This window comes from Rattus norvegicus, chromosome 16 (genome assembly GCF_021556685.1).
Source record: "Rattus norvegicus strain SHRSP/BbbUtx chromosome 16, alternate assembly SHRSP_T2T, whole genome shotgun sequence".
Lineage (NCBI taxonomy): Eukaryota > Metazoa > Chordata > Mammalia > Rodentia > Muridae > Rattus > Rattus norvegicus.
The window spans coordinates 1,303,858-1,317,130 of record NC_141549.1 but is presented as its reverse complement, the minus strand read 5'-3'; the positions used below and the strand labels follow the sequence as shown (position 1 = coordinate 1,317,130).

The window sequence follows — 13,273 nt, the reverse complement described above, 5'->3', positions numbered from 1 at the left end:
GGGACGGCTAAGGTAGCCATGTTTGTTTTTCTTGCCCAAGGGTCAGGCTGTGTGGAGGAAGAGCACTGATGGCTACTGGCCCTGACAATCTGATCCAGTTTGCCTAAAACTTAAACTGGACATGCAGACTTACAGTCTGTGCTGGGTGTTAGGAGTGCAGCCTGAGGAGGGAACCCAGGTAAAATGCAGCCGCATAGTAAACTCCAGCTTTGCTTGGAATGAAGCAGGGAAACAGCGGGGGAGAAGCCAGGTGGCCAGAGACAGGGCTCTATAACCTGCAAGGAGAGTGATTGTTAAGGCATTTATGAAGTATGGCTGTGCCTAGATGCTATGAACAGAACCTCTGACTTGACACGGAGAAGTTCCTGTTCCTAGTCTGTCAGGGACTCAGTAAAGGCCTGAGTCACAGATGGCCTAAGGACTCAGCCCTGTAGAGGGTCCCATTTTAGCCAGTCATCACAGACCTTTGTCCTACAAGCCTTCAACAAGAGATAGTGGTCCCCAAGAGGGGCCAATGCCTGGAGTTCTTTATATCCATGGGTTTTGGGATCTCATACAGGGACACCAGAGCAGAACTCTTCCAAGCCAACACCCAAACCATTCCATTGTTTCTGTGTGTGCACAGACCAGCAGGATAGGGTGGTGGTTTAAAAACCAAAGCCTGTTCCCTCAGACCAGTCCTTAACATCCACAAAACAGCTAATTCATCAGAACCTTCTTTTTTTTTTGTCCATTTATTTAGAAAAAAATTAACATGAGCAAATGAGATACCTCAGTGTTACAACAGAGTATAGAAATGTCTAGCAATAATCAAATAATTTGATCTTTAAATACAAAATAACCACATGAACACCTAATATACAGGTTTCATCTGAATACATATTTATTAGATAAATATTAGAGGTCACATCATCTAACTACATACAGCTTTGCAAGACTAGAAATCACAATTAGTTTTTTTTTTCTGACCAGTCAAAAGTATGAAATGATTGCCATGTACATACGCTGTACAAAGACGATGGGTTCCATGGACATCACTTCAGGCTGCACGTGTGGGTGTGGATGTGTATGCGTGTGAATCACCTGTGATCATGATATCAAAAACTTATACAAAGCATATGAATTTGGTTACAATTTTCTTCTGAAACCCCCGTTTCTCTTCATTGTTTCCATAGCACCCCAAAAATACACAGGTGGCAGGGCTAGGACACGGAAGGTAAATAGTACGTGTAGGTAGAAATAAAGACAAAGGGGAACGAAAATGCCTCTGCACACGGGTCAGTATATTACAGGAGACAAGGACGGAGTCACGAAGGCTAACAAACAGGATCTAGTATTCCACGTAGGAGTTCCAAGCCTTTTGTTGTTTCTGTTTCGTAAAATAAAAAAACATTACACATTCCGGGAGAAATGAATGTATCTTGTTGACATGTCTATCTCTCATTTACATATGTACACGCGTCCCTTGAGTCGCTGCCGCTGCTCACACTGCCTCTGGATCGGTCAGGCCCAAGGGCCCATTGGGAGCAGACCTGTAGCTCTCTGGGGTTTAGGGCTTCCGTTAGGGAGAAAGTATTAGGAATCTTTTAAAAAATAAAATGGCTACAGGATACATGAGACATGAATAAAGCTTCAAACCAAGAAGATGAGGGTGATCGCCTGTGCGGGGCCTTCCCCATCTGCCCATGGACTCCCAGCCTGGTTAGCTGAGTGGTGGCTGGTACATGCCTATGGGTGGGTTGCTCCTTGTGGTAAAGTGGCTTGCTGAGACCTCATTTCTGAGGTTACTATGGCTCCAAGTTGTTGTCAGAAAGGACTGAGGATCTTTCCAGAGTCTAAGCCTGCCTCTGCTAATAGATATCACCTTCACCTGCATCTGTCACTACCAAGGCATGGCTCCAGCCCCAGATGTCTTTGTACCTCTCTCAAACCCTGGGTGAGCTCCGACATTTCTCTGGAAGGAGATGCTCCCGGAGTGTGGGCTTCAGGCTGTGTGGTGAACTTGCTGGTGGGGCACTTGCCTAGGAGAGAGTCTTAGGAAATCAGCCTCAGGTGTGAACTGATGACAGAGAGGCTGGGGCTACGGGGAGTGTCTAGGCCTTTTGCTTTGGAAAGCTGTGGAAAACCTGGGCATGCCTTGACAAGAACTAGCAGGGACCCCAGGCTGTTCTGGGGCACAGTATCGCGGCAAGAAGCAGGAACTTGTGAGAAAGGCGTTTGTCAGTCTGAAGCTGAACAGTCCGTCCGTATAGTCCAACAAGAGCACGGCCTTGGGCCAGGACACAGGCACTGGGTAGGGACAGCCACATGGTACCTTGTGTAGTGTTGTCCCTGTCAGCTGACTGAGAGTGGCTCTCAATAGTAGGTTGCCTGGTCTCCCAACTTGAGCATGGCCGACTCTTCTGCTCCTCTCTCATCTGTACAAATAGCCCTGGTTGGTTTTTTTTTGTGTGTGTGTGTTTTTGTTGTTTGTTTTTGTTTTTGTTTTTTTAAAAAAGGACTCGGGTTTTGTCACTGAGTCAAGATATTTTAAAAACACCAGCAAAGGCTATAACCAGGTCATGAAAATGTTGAATATTATCAAAGACAATACTAAAATATTCACAAAGATATTTACAAAAGCGATTCTTAAAATAATTGATTTGCATACTGAACACACTGCTTGAAAAAACCTTAACAGGACAAAGGAAGAAGAGGGGAGGGGTGATGGCAGCTTTCTTTGTGCCGTTTTTTTTTTTTTTTTTAGGGTGGCAGAAAGTCAACAGTTAGGGGTCACCTTTCTGGTTCAATCTATATTAAGAGTGCCAGGGAGCACAGAGGGAGGCTAATGACCGATGACGAATGAGGATGCTGGCAGCGGACAGGAGGCAGGAGAGGGCCCTGGGTGGCAGCATCGGAGAAGGGAGCAAAGAATTTACAGATGGGATTCATGTGAGCGGACAACCTGGCATCACTGTAGGGATCACCGTAGGCCATGAGGCTCAGGGGGACACAGACCAGCCTGGCACAAAGCAGGTGAGTGACAAGCCAGCCGGGGACTCTAAGCTGGATGGAGTGGAAAAAGCAGAGGACCAGAGGCTGCACTTGCTGGGTGAGCAGAAGTGTGGAGCGAGCTCTGGGTGGAGGGAAAAATATGGGGAATGACAGGCAGCTACACAAATGTCACAATATGCCTGCCAAGGTATCCTGGTGCACCCAGCAAGGGTCTGGGCTGGAGACAGCCAGCCTTGAGCAGAGAACCTGCAGGACTAGTTTTAGAGGCTTGGAAAGACATGGCTGCCCTGAACTTTTGCTGTGGAGTCCAGATTCCCCGGGGGGCCCATGCTGCTTCCCTGCCATGTGCCCTACAGCTGTCTGGGGAAAGAAGTAGAACCCAGAGGGAAGTGGGTCCTATGGAATAGTCTTGGAGAAGGAAGTATAGGCAGGAGGAAGGAAAGAGAACATGGGGGTGGGGTGGGTGGGGCGATGGTTTGCTTGCTGTCCAGATGCAGTATTCCTTTCCTTCTGTGACTTCAGAGCTTCCTACTGTGGTCATTTAAAGCAGGGAGTGGCTTGGGGCAAAGCTGCAAGGCTTTGGCTGCCTCTGTTGGGCTCTGGCTGGCATTGTCCCCTGGCCCCTAATGGAGGGCACATTTTGGTGTGGTGCACAATTGTGCATGTGTTCTCTGCTCCCCACAAGGCATGGCCCTGGTCTTAGTTGAGCAGCCCTCCCCTGCATTGTCTTGGCTCCGGAGAAGGCCCTGACCTGTTTCCTGCCAGTCCCTACACAGGTGTGGCAAGCTCTCTCAGATGTAGCACTTTGTCCTTGTTCTGCTGAGAGAGTGTTTACAGGGCTTAGAAGTCAGAGGCCAAAGCCACGACCCCTGGCTCTGAGGGATGTTCTCCTTCCCAGAGGGTTGTGCTTTTCTGTGATGCGTGTGTGTGTGTGTGTGTGTGTGTGTGTGTGTGTGTGTATGTGTGAGTGTGTCCGTCCTTCCTCGCTGCTGCAAACTGTCACCATTCCTCCAAGGCTTGTCTACTATCCTGGCCTGGGGGCCGGAGTGTTCCTCTCAGGTTCCAGTCATTTGAAGGAGGCTCTGGGCCAGGAGGCTGGGATAAGGTTTAAAAACATGGAAGAACTTTGGGACACTGGAAGGTCGGTCGTCTGGAGTCAGCACACATGGAGGGACCTATACTCAACATTGGCATGTCTCTTGCTGGGCCTGGATTCCCTCTGCTTGGGTTTTTGTCTTCCAGGGGCCGTCTTCAGGCTTGCTCTAGGCACAGGTCCCGGAACATTCAGGCAAACAGGACTGTAGACTCACATGGCTTTCCCTGCCTAGTGTGCTCTGCTCAGCTCTCAGCCTGAGGTCCTGGTGTGGGAGGCCTGAGCATGGGCTCCTGGGAGGAAGAGTGTGTGGGACAGATGGGATAGGAGGCAGAGTGGGGAGGGTTGGCCCCAGTGGAGAGTGGCCTTCAGTTGTTCTCAAAGAGAGACAGGAGGTCATCGTTGCTATTGCTTGGAAGGTCGGGGGGATCCAGGTAGGAGAGGAGCTCATCGGGATTTGTGAGTTCCGGCAGTAGCTAGAAAAGAAGAAGCCTAGTTGAGGTGGCTGAGGGTGGTCCAGAGGGAGTGAGGGGTCTTTCTGACCTTCTCACTCCCTTCCACTTGCCTCCTGGGGTTCTTCCTCAAAGACAGAAAACTAACAGTGTCCCCAAGACCACCGTATCTCAGCTGGGGCAGGCATGCCCACACTCAACAAATGACAAGGCCAGGGAGACCCACTGGGCCGACCCCCTCCTCTCAGTTTCAGCCCCATGGCAGGTCAAGGGCTGGATTCTTTTTGATTGTTCCTCTGTTCTCTCAGAGCCTGCCAAGAGCAGCTTTGGGCTACACAGCCTGCTGGTATAAGCCATCTGGCTTCAATCCGGAGCACAAGGCAAGACGTGGGGAGACCAGGTGGTCCCCACGGTGCCCTAGACTACTCTCTCTGAATCTTAGTGAGTGTGTGGCTGGCTGTACTGTCTTGTCCCTGTGGTCCACTGTCCCCACTCTCCATGTGACACCCTTGGAGTATGTACGTCACACAGGGGCAGAGGAGCTCCTGAATCTAGAAGCATCCCATTGGTCTGGCTAAGGGAGGAGAGTTGGGTGAGAAACCAAGACATCTGCAAACCGAAGATCATGCCACAGTTCTCCCTGCCAAGAGCTCTCTAATATCGCCGTGGTGGGAGTTGACAGCAGGGCCAGGAGTCCAGTACCTAGGGATGGGGGCTGGGTACAGTTTCTAGCTCCTCAAGGGAGTAGGAGGAACAAGTGTTCAGTCCCAAGCTTTCTGTGATCCTCACCGTCCCACCTTCTACACTATGAGATCTTGGGATGGGAGACCCTTGAGTCTCAGCTGCGCACTTTGACCTTGTCTTCCCCGAATCATGTCCTCCCCCCACCATCTGCTGTCATCCCACATGGAGACTTCTTGGAGTGAGCAATGGAGCAAGCGGAAGCAGGGAAATGGAGACACACGGACAAGGAAACCGCAGGCAGACAAGACCGGCAAGACGATGGTGGGGTGTCATTCTTAGCTCTTCCCCTGCCCAGGCCAGAAGGTAGATACAGAAATAGCAAGCTCGACATGGGGGTGTGAGGGAGGGGCTGGGAAGAAGGGCAAGGACCCTTTTGCACTATCTCTAAGGCTTTGACTGGAGGGACTCGTCAAGGGCTTACATAGAAGACGGGTAGGACTGGGAATCAGGACTATTGGGCCAAGGAGCTGATGGGTAGGGGTGGGGCTTGCATGACCTATCCCCATATGGGGTTTTCTAGGGCTGGAGTCAGGGAAGACTGGCTGGGGCCCGCCCACCACCCACCCACCTTTCCACCCGGGGCCTTGAGCCCTTAAGTACCCCCCTTCTCTTGGGAAGGTACTGGTGCCGTGCCTGGCCCCAGACCAAGGTGTGTGGTGACCCCAACTTACATCCAGTGAAGGTTCCGGCATGTCGGATGCTCCCTGTGCTCCGGCCTGACCCTCTAAGGCTGAGGAGGGGTTAAAGGTCAGGTCGCTGTGTGGATGGTTGCTGGGAGCGGCCTGTGGTGGCTGCCGGGGAGGCTGGGAAGGAGGAGGAGCCCCACTGTGATGTAATGGAGGCCCTGCCTGGCTGCTGGGGTGTGGTACGTGCAAACCTTGTTGTATGGAGGGATGGGGCTGGTCAGAACTGCCAGCGTGGGGCATCTGTGGAGGAGGAGAGAGCAGGAGAAAAGAGAGGTGAGGTGACAAGGCACAACGACGGGATGCCTGGAGAAAATGAAAACCAAACAAACCAGGAAGTAACGGACCCCAAACAAGGGCACCCCGAACAAGAACAATGATCTGCAGTTAAGGGGCGGGGTAGAAAAACAAACAAAAAAAATTATCCTCTCTAGAAACCAACAACCAGGAAGGTTGTGAAGAACAAGTGGAGAAGGCTTTACTCTGCACAAAGCCTAGGAAGGGCCTTGAGCCAGGCACAGACCAGAGAGCCTCCCACCCCCACACTGTCACAACAAACAACAGCGAGGCCAGAATGGACAAGCAATGGACGTGTTTCCGGGAAGCGGGTAGCTGCTGGCAGCGTGGTGCGGTTCCCCCCCACCCCCATGCCAGGGCAGTGCAGAGCAGGCATGGACACAGCACCGGCAGGCGTGCAGCTTCCCCTGGCTGGTGGTAAACAGGAGACAGGTGCTTTGCCTGTCTCCCTCCTCAGCTGGTGTCAAAATGGCAGACCAGGGAGAGAACCTGGTTGGCCAGGGACATTTGGGGCACTGCCTTCTCCTTGATTAGCAATGGGCTTCATGCTGAGGGCGGCAAGGAACATGGTGGGACAACTCTAAAACATTCGCTAAGGAATTCCTCCCTTTTAATTTGCAGCGCATTGGCTGTGGGTAGGTGGGTGCGAGGGCTTTTATGTAAAATGTGCCTGGTGAATGCTGTTGGCAGTTCCAAGCAGACCCTTCAGAGCAGAAGGCCTGAAGCAGCTCCAGCAAAGGTCTCAGTCTGCCCTATACATTTGAACAGGGCCACCCGCATCCTCTTAATGCTGCCAAGAATAAAGCATTTTGGTGACAAAAAAAAAAAAAATGCTTCCTTGGTCTCAGATGACTTTCATCCCTGCCCCAATCTCCCTTTCTGGGTTTTTCCATGCTGGGTTGGTGAGTGGCAACCATGCCAGCCTTGGTCTCCCAGACCCCGGTTTCTCTTTCCATTTCTGCTAAAAGCTGCTCTCCACGTTGCTGTGATCTAGTCTCTACCAAAAGTCCTGGGATGCCTTTTCTCTGCAGGGTGCAGGGCTCCATGCGACGCCAGTATTAATTACAGTGTTCCTCTAGTCTGGGTCCCCAGGTGACCTCTATGTGGCATGATATAAAGGGGCTGGCAGACAAGGCCAGCTGAGGGTTCCCACTTAGTTGACAGCAGCAGATGTCCCATGGTATCCATCCTGAGGAAACAGGGAGGGACCCCATACTCCCATGAACAGCTCAGTTTGGGATAGAAATCTCGGATCCTGTGATATAGCTTCTTCCCTAGATCTCAACAAGAGTGTCTCTGAGCTCAGAGCACTGCTGTCATTTCTGCCACTCTGCTGCCTAGTGTGGGAGAACTCTTGGGCAGTCAGTGCTTGGCTAGAAACTCCTAGACAACCCTGGACTACATGAAAACCCTCCAGTCACCTGCTCAGCCAGAGCCAGGCTGCTTCTCAACACAACAAGGCAGATACACCAAGGATAGACCTGGGGTTGTCTCCCATGTGGTACCAATGCATTGCTAGGCCTGGTTGCTTTCGGTGAGATGAAAGTTGAGAAAGCAAGCACACCTTCGTGAAATTCTGGGGGAACTCTGAGCTTCATTCAGGTAGAGGATGAACCAGGAAGCAAATAGCTTGGCTTGTAAGAGAACATATGGCTCTCCCTTTGTAGCATCTTCCAGGATTAGTGGGTATGAGGACTTGGGATATACAGTGTGTGTGTGTGTGTGTGTGTGTGTGTGTGTGTGTGTGGTGACTCCTAGCTGTGGAATGCTGAGGTCCTACTGTGTGTGTGTGGGTAGGTGGGGCACCATGTATGTGGGGTGACTCCTAGTTGCCGAATGCTGAGGTTCTACTGTGTGGGTGGGTGGGGAGGTACCATGTGTGTGTGGTGACTCCTTAGCTGCAGAATGCTGAGGTCCTACTGTGTGTGTGTGGGGTACCATGTGTGTGTGGTGACTCCTAGCTGCGGAATGCTGAGGTCCTACTGTGTGTGTGTGTGTGTGGTGACTCCTAGCTGCGGAATGCTGAGGTCCTACTATGTGTGTGTGTGTGGGGGTACTGTGTGTGTGGTGACTCCTAGCTGCGGAATGCTGAGGTCCTACTGTGTGTGCGTGGGGGGGTACCATGTGTATGGGGTGACTCCTAGTTGCTGAACGTGGAGTCCTGGACGGCTCAGAGGAGGAGATCAGTGGTTCGAAGTGGAAAACTTCACGGCAGAGTCAACATGTACTTTGCTTTCTCTCTCTTTCTGTCATGTTTTCTTTGAGGCAGGCTCTCCAGTACTGCAATGCTGACCTTAAACTTGCTCTGTCACCGGGGGAACAATTCTGAACTCTGGACACTCCTTCATCTATCTCTGAGTTTTGAGATCGCAATGCCTACCATGTCCTGTTTGCTCAGGCAGCGCTGGGCAAACACCCTATCCGACAGAGCTGTATTTCGCCAGGAATGGTACTTATGGTTCCTGGTGGGAAATCAGGGATGTCGAGAAGACGAGAAGGCTCCTCCAACCCCACTAGAAGGCACTGTGGAAACTCTGGACCTTTTCTGATTGGTCTCTTCTCTGTGCCCCTTCCCTCCAAGGTGAGAGATCAACATGGATCTCAGTGTCCTAACCCCCTACTGCTCTCCCTCCTCTCAGCTCCTTAAGAAGGTGTGCTTTGTGAACACAAGGCCCAGTGTGCCTATTTATCCTGACCCAAGGGGCATTACTATGCTACACAGTACAACAATCGAGTACTCAAACAGTGGCTCAAGAGTGGCCAGCTCTCTTGCCACTGTTTCCAGAGCCACAGGAAGGGATGGCTCGTGGTTAGCCCTGAGCATCTTGCTCCAAGGAGGTGTCCCCAGTTATGTGGAACATGCCAATAACTGGGAGACAAGACAAGGAGGGCAAGCAAGCCCTTAGGGAGGTCAAATGTCCTGGATCTCCTTTTTACAGGTGGTGGTGAGACCCTGGGTGAAGATTCAGATCCCCAGAGGCAAAGTGTCTGAGCACGGGGGCTAATTTCAGGCTGCTGAAACCATAGACGTCAGTGGAAGAGCATTAAGTGGAGCTTAAGGTGGACACAGGAGGCAGCCTGGGACTTCCTTAACTTAAGAGACTCCAATGTCCTCAATAAAATTGCCAAGTTGACAGGTACAGACCAATCACGTTAGCCTCTCCCTCCCATCTGAGCCCCCGAATCTAACTCTTGGCTTTCCTTTTCTTTGAAGAGGGAACCAGAGTACTCACATCTCAAAGAGCCCAAGAGAAAGCCCTCTGTCCCAGTCAGCTCCAGATGAGGCTGGGATTAAAGCACGGGCAAACGGGAAGGTTGAGGTACAAGTTGAAGGTACTCACAGTTTCCTGCATGGGGTGACTGAGGGGTTTCTCGAGGGCGGCCATGTTGTTGGGCATGTCCGGTGGGTGGGAGAGCTGGGGGGGACCATGCATGAAGTCGTTCATGGATGTCCCTCCGGGATTCCCATGGGGAAAGTCAAAGTTGCCATGACCCTGGTAGTTGCTTCCTGGGATGGGAATAAGATGAGGGTGGGGAAGAGGTCACCCAGGGGGAAGGTGGTCACCCTCAGCTGACAGTGTAAAAGCCAAGTTCTTTCCCTCCCTTGAGATAGGTGTGGCTTTTGAACCATTTGCTTTTGGTTATATGATGGAGCAGTCAGGCTTTCGTCTTTCGTCTCAGGCCCAGAGGCCGTTCTGCTCCATCCAGGAACACCAGGCTCTAGATGATAACCCAGCCCCTCCATCCCACACCCCATGGTGATGGTGAGACACGGAGGCCAAAATGCTGGGATGCTGGGGCCCTTGGCATAGGCTGTGGGACTCAAGCCAGTAAATTAACGACTTAGGTCCACTAATCAATCACCTGGGCACCTTGGAGACCTAAGATCATGGATCTCAGTGACAGGGCCACCACCCTCAGACAGAGGGTGGGTATTTTTTAGGAAGCAAGCGGAACATACCAGGGATGATGTCTGAAGTCTGGAATAGCCGAGAATGAGACCGAGTGATAACAGACTGGGTGAGCCATGGCTGGGCTGCCAGTGCCTAGGCTCTCTCTGGGGAGGCTGGGAGAGCCAAAAGGGCAGGGCTGATAACCTGGCAGAGCAGGCTGTGACCCTCTGGGCTTGCACCATTATTCTCCCAAGTCCAGGGACCAGAGGGCAATTTTTGGAGGGTGTATCCATTCTTCCTCTCTTTCTCTTTTATTTATTTATTTTTTAAGATTTATTTATTTATTATATATAAGTACACTGTAGCTGTTCAGACACACCAGAAGAGGGCACCAGATCTCATTACAGATGGTTGTGAGCCACCATGTGGTTGCTGGGATTTGAACTCAGGACCTCTGGAAGAGCAGTCAGTGCTCTTAACCGCTGAGCCATCTCTCCAGCCCCCTTCTCTTTTATTTTTAAGATTTATTTTTTATGTGTATGAGGGGAATGTTTTGTCCACGTGTATGTATGTGCTACCATGTATGTGCTTGCTGCAGAGGGAGCTCAGAAAAGAGCACTGGATGCCCTTGAACTGGAGCTATGGTTGGTTGTAGTCATCATGGAGGTTCTGGGAATTGAACCTAGGCCCTCTGCAAGAGCAACAAGTGCTCTTAACCAGTGGACCATTTCTCCAGCCTCACTCAGCCTTTCTTCTCTCATTGTGTACCTGCTACCATCAGCCCAGAAAGCCCAAGTCCCTAATGGACACAGGCTGTCCTCTTCTCCCTCCCTCCCTCCCTCTGTAGCCAGCATCACATTCCGTACCTTGGCTGCTGTAGTCGTTGGAGCTGGTGCCCCCAGGAGGAGGTGGGAGGGGGTAGGGAGATGGGCCAGGGCCCAGAGCGGCGATCATCTCCATGACATTGGGCATGATCATCTGGCTGGGGCTCATGGTTTTGAACCGCTTTGAGGGGATGCCATCAGGGTCATCCTTGATATGGAGGTCTGACTTGATGGGTACTGGCCGCCAGCTGCAAGTGGGGTCGATGGTGACCTCTTCAAACTCGGAGCTGGTGGAGAGAGCAATGGGGGAGGAACTGAGGCTCAGAGTGTCTAGATTTGGAGACAAGAGGCCAATGTCTACACTCCTCCTCTGTGTCAAGAGGCCTAGAAGAGCTGTTTACATTTTGTTTGGTGAGGTGAGAATACTGGGGCTCAGAAAAACAAGTGGTTGAGCCTGGGGCTGCTGGGCCCAAGATACCCCCACCCCCCCAAAGAAGACTTCCAGCACTGGCTGAGTTCTGTCTCATCAAGGACATATTGGCTCCCATGTCTAGGAGTTCCCAAGGTCAAGCTGCAGATTGGTGGCTGGACTCAGGACTCAGGACTGACTACATCTCCCCTCTAGCCAGGTCGCATCTCCCTAGTCAAGGCTACACTTACTGTTGGATGGCATTCAGGATCCCCCACATGTACTGATCCACCTCCAGACCCTCGAGCAGAGCAGTTTTACTGGAAGAGAAGAACACGGCTTGGTTTTTGGCTCCTGGAGGCAGGGCACAGCCCACCCACCTCCACTGTCCTGCCATTATGGACACAAAGGAGACACAGATATTGTAAGCAGTGAGATCCAAGATCCATGGCCTCCGTAGGGTAGGTAAAGCAGCTAAGAGGCCAGAAGGCACCTCTGCTCTGCAAGGTGGGTATTGCTTACTTGCACACGGGACACCGCCAGGTCCCTCGCTCACAATTCAGTTGGAGGTATGACTCCAGGTCAAAGCACTGCAGAAGTGAGAGACAGAGAGAGGAAAGATCAGGATGGTCAGAAAAGGCCTTGCTGTGGCTCTGGACCCTTAGGAAGACTTCCGTACCCAGGAAGAACTCTTTTCTTGCTCTCTCCACAGAACCACAGCACAGCCATGCTGTGTCTGCCACAGCCCTCACGGATCACTTCCCTGTCCTCAAAGAAGCCCTTCTGGACCCAGCAGCCCAGCTGAGTCTCACTGCTTTTGCCTCTTACTGAGGACAGGACCAGTGTGGACTCTGGCAGTCCCCTTAGTCCATCCCAGGGACCCAGGGCCACTCTGTTAATTAGCCTCTACCAAACAAAACGATCACATCACATGTCCACACCTACAAACTCAGAGGGAGGCAGTCCTGTCTGCCACCCAGCTTTCAGGATAAATCATACTTCACAGTGTGGCAGATGATGGTGTACCTGGCCCTGCCATCTTTGCATCCCTTTTATGGGACCCTGTCTTGGCTAACCCCTACACAACAGGTCTTTGCTAGTCTGGGTTGCCTCTTTCCTGAGCTTGCTCAGGGCAGGTTCCTAGCCTGTGGTTTCTAGCCAGGACTTTCTGCTGGCTTACAATATCTGATTGCCTAACTTTTTCTGCATTTCCACCCCTCCCCAGGACCTCCGAGATGGGCCAGAAGGAGAAAATATGACAGAGAGCATTGTGGCTGCCGATGGCCACAATGTCCTTCGGGCGGCAGCAGGCCCTGTTGGCCCCTCAGCCTGCCCCTTGTCACTCTGCCAACTCTGTGCAGCCTGTGTCAGGGCTGCACTTGCTGGGACTGCTCACCTGCACATGCTTGCAGTCGTGGCCTCGAGCAGGCAACTGTATGCGCCGGAATGTGATGGGGCACTTCAGAGACACCTTGATGGCTGTCTGCTCCACGCCATCCTCACCGTTGAGGGTTGTGTTGCCCGAGGAGGCGGCCACACTGCTGAAATTCCGCTTGACTGTGAGGTAGGAGGCAGAGGGTGAGGGCTGGGTGTTCTGCTGAGGGGTTGGATCTTAGCTCCTGACCGTGACCTGGATTCCCCAGCCCCTGCATCCCACATTCAACGCATGCAGTGCACATGACGGGCAGAAAGGACTGAGGAGAATCCCTTTTCTGAAGAACAGACCCCACCCTTGGTAGGAGCAAGAACTTTCTGCAAAGCTTGCAGAAACCCAGTCTGGTGCTGCTCCTCTGATTTAACTAGGTCAGCAAAAAGCCCCCTCAGGCACTTTTGCACCTAACTCTGCAAGTGTGGAGATAGAAACCAGACTGCGTGGAGGTGTGC

The 13,273-nt window shown here is 51.9% G+C and overlaps 1 protein-coding gene across 20 annotated transcripts in view; it reads right to left on the bottom strand.

Moving 5' to 3' along the window:
- Nucleotides 1-711: 711 nt before the first annotated feature.
- Nucleotides 712-13,273, bottom strand: part of Zmiz1 (zinc finger, MIZ-type containing 1) — a 205,277-nt gene continuing 192,715 nt past the window's right edge. For 10 of the 20 annotated variants that reach the window (XM_087588559.1, XM_087588563.1, XM_087588558.1 and 7 more), the window contains 6 exons: nucleotides 12,786-12,946; nucleotides 11,912-11,979; nucleotides 11,641-11,709; nucleotides 11,023-11,267; nucleotides 9,605-9,771; nucleotides 860-4,563 (listed from right to left, as the gene is read on the bottom strand). In XM_087588559.1, coding sequence (XP_087444685.1) covers nucleotides 4,456-4,563; nucleotides 9,605-9,771; nucleotides 11,023-11,267; nucleotides 11,641-11,709; nucleotides 11,912-11,979; nucleotides 12,786-12,946 — 818 coding nt within the window. In that variant the 3' untranslated portion in view covers nucleotides 860-4,455. Of the gene's footprint in view, nucleotides 4,564-5,954; nucleotides 6,210-9,604; nucleotides 9,772-11,022; nucleotides 11,268-11,640; nucleotides 11,710-11,911; nucleotides 11,980-12,785; nucleotides 12,947-13,273 lie in introns of all 20 variants that reach the window. The other 10 variants (XM_087588553.1, XM_087588556.1, XM_087588555.1 and 7 more) reach the window with 2 other exon arrangements.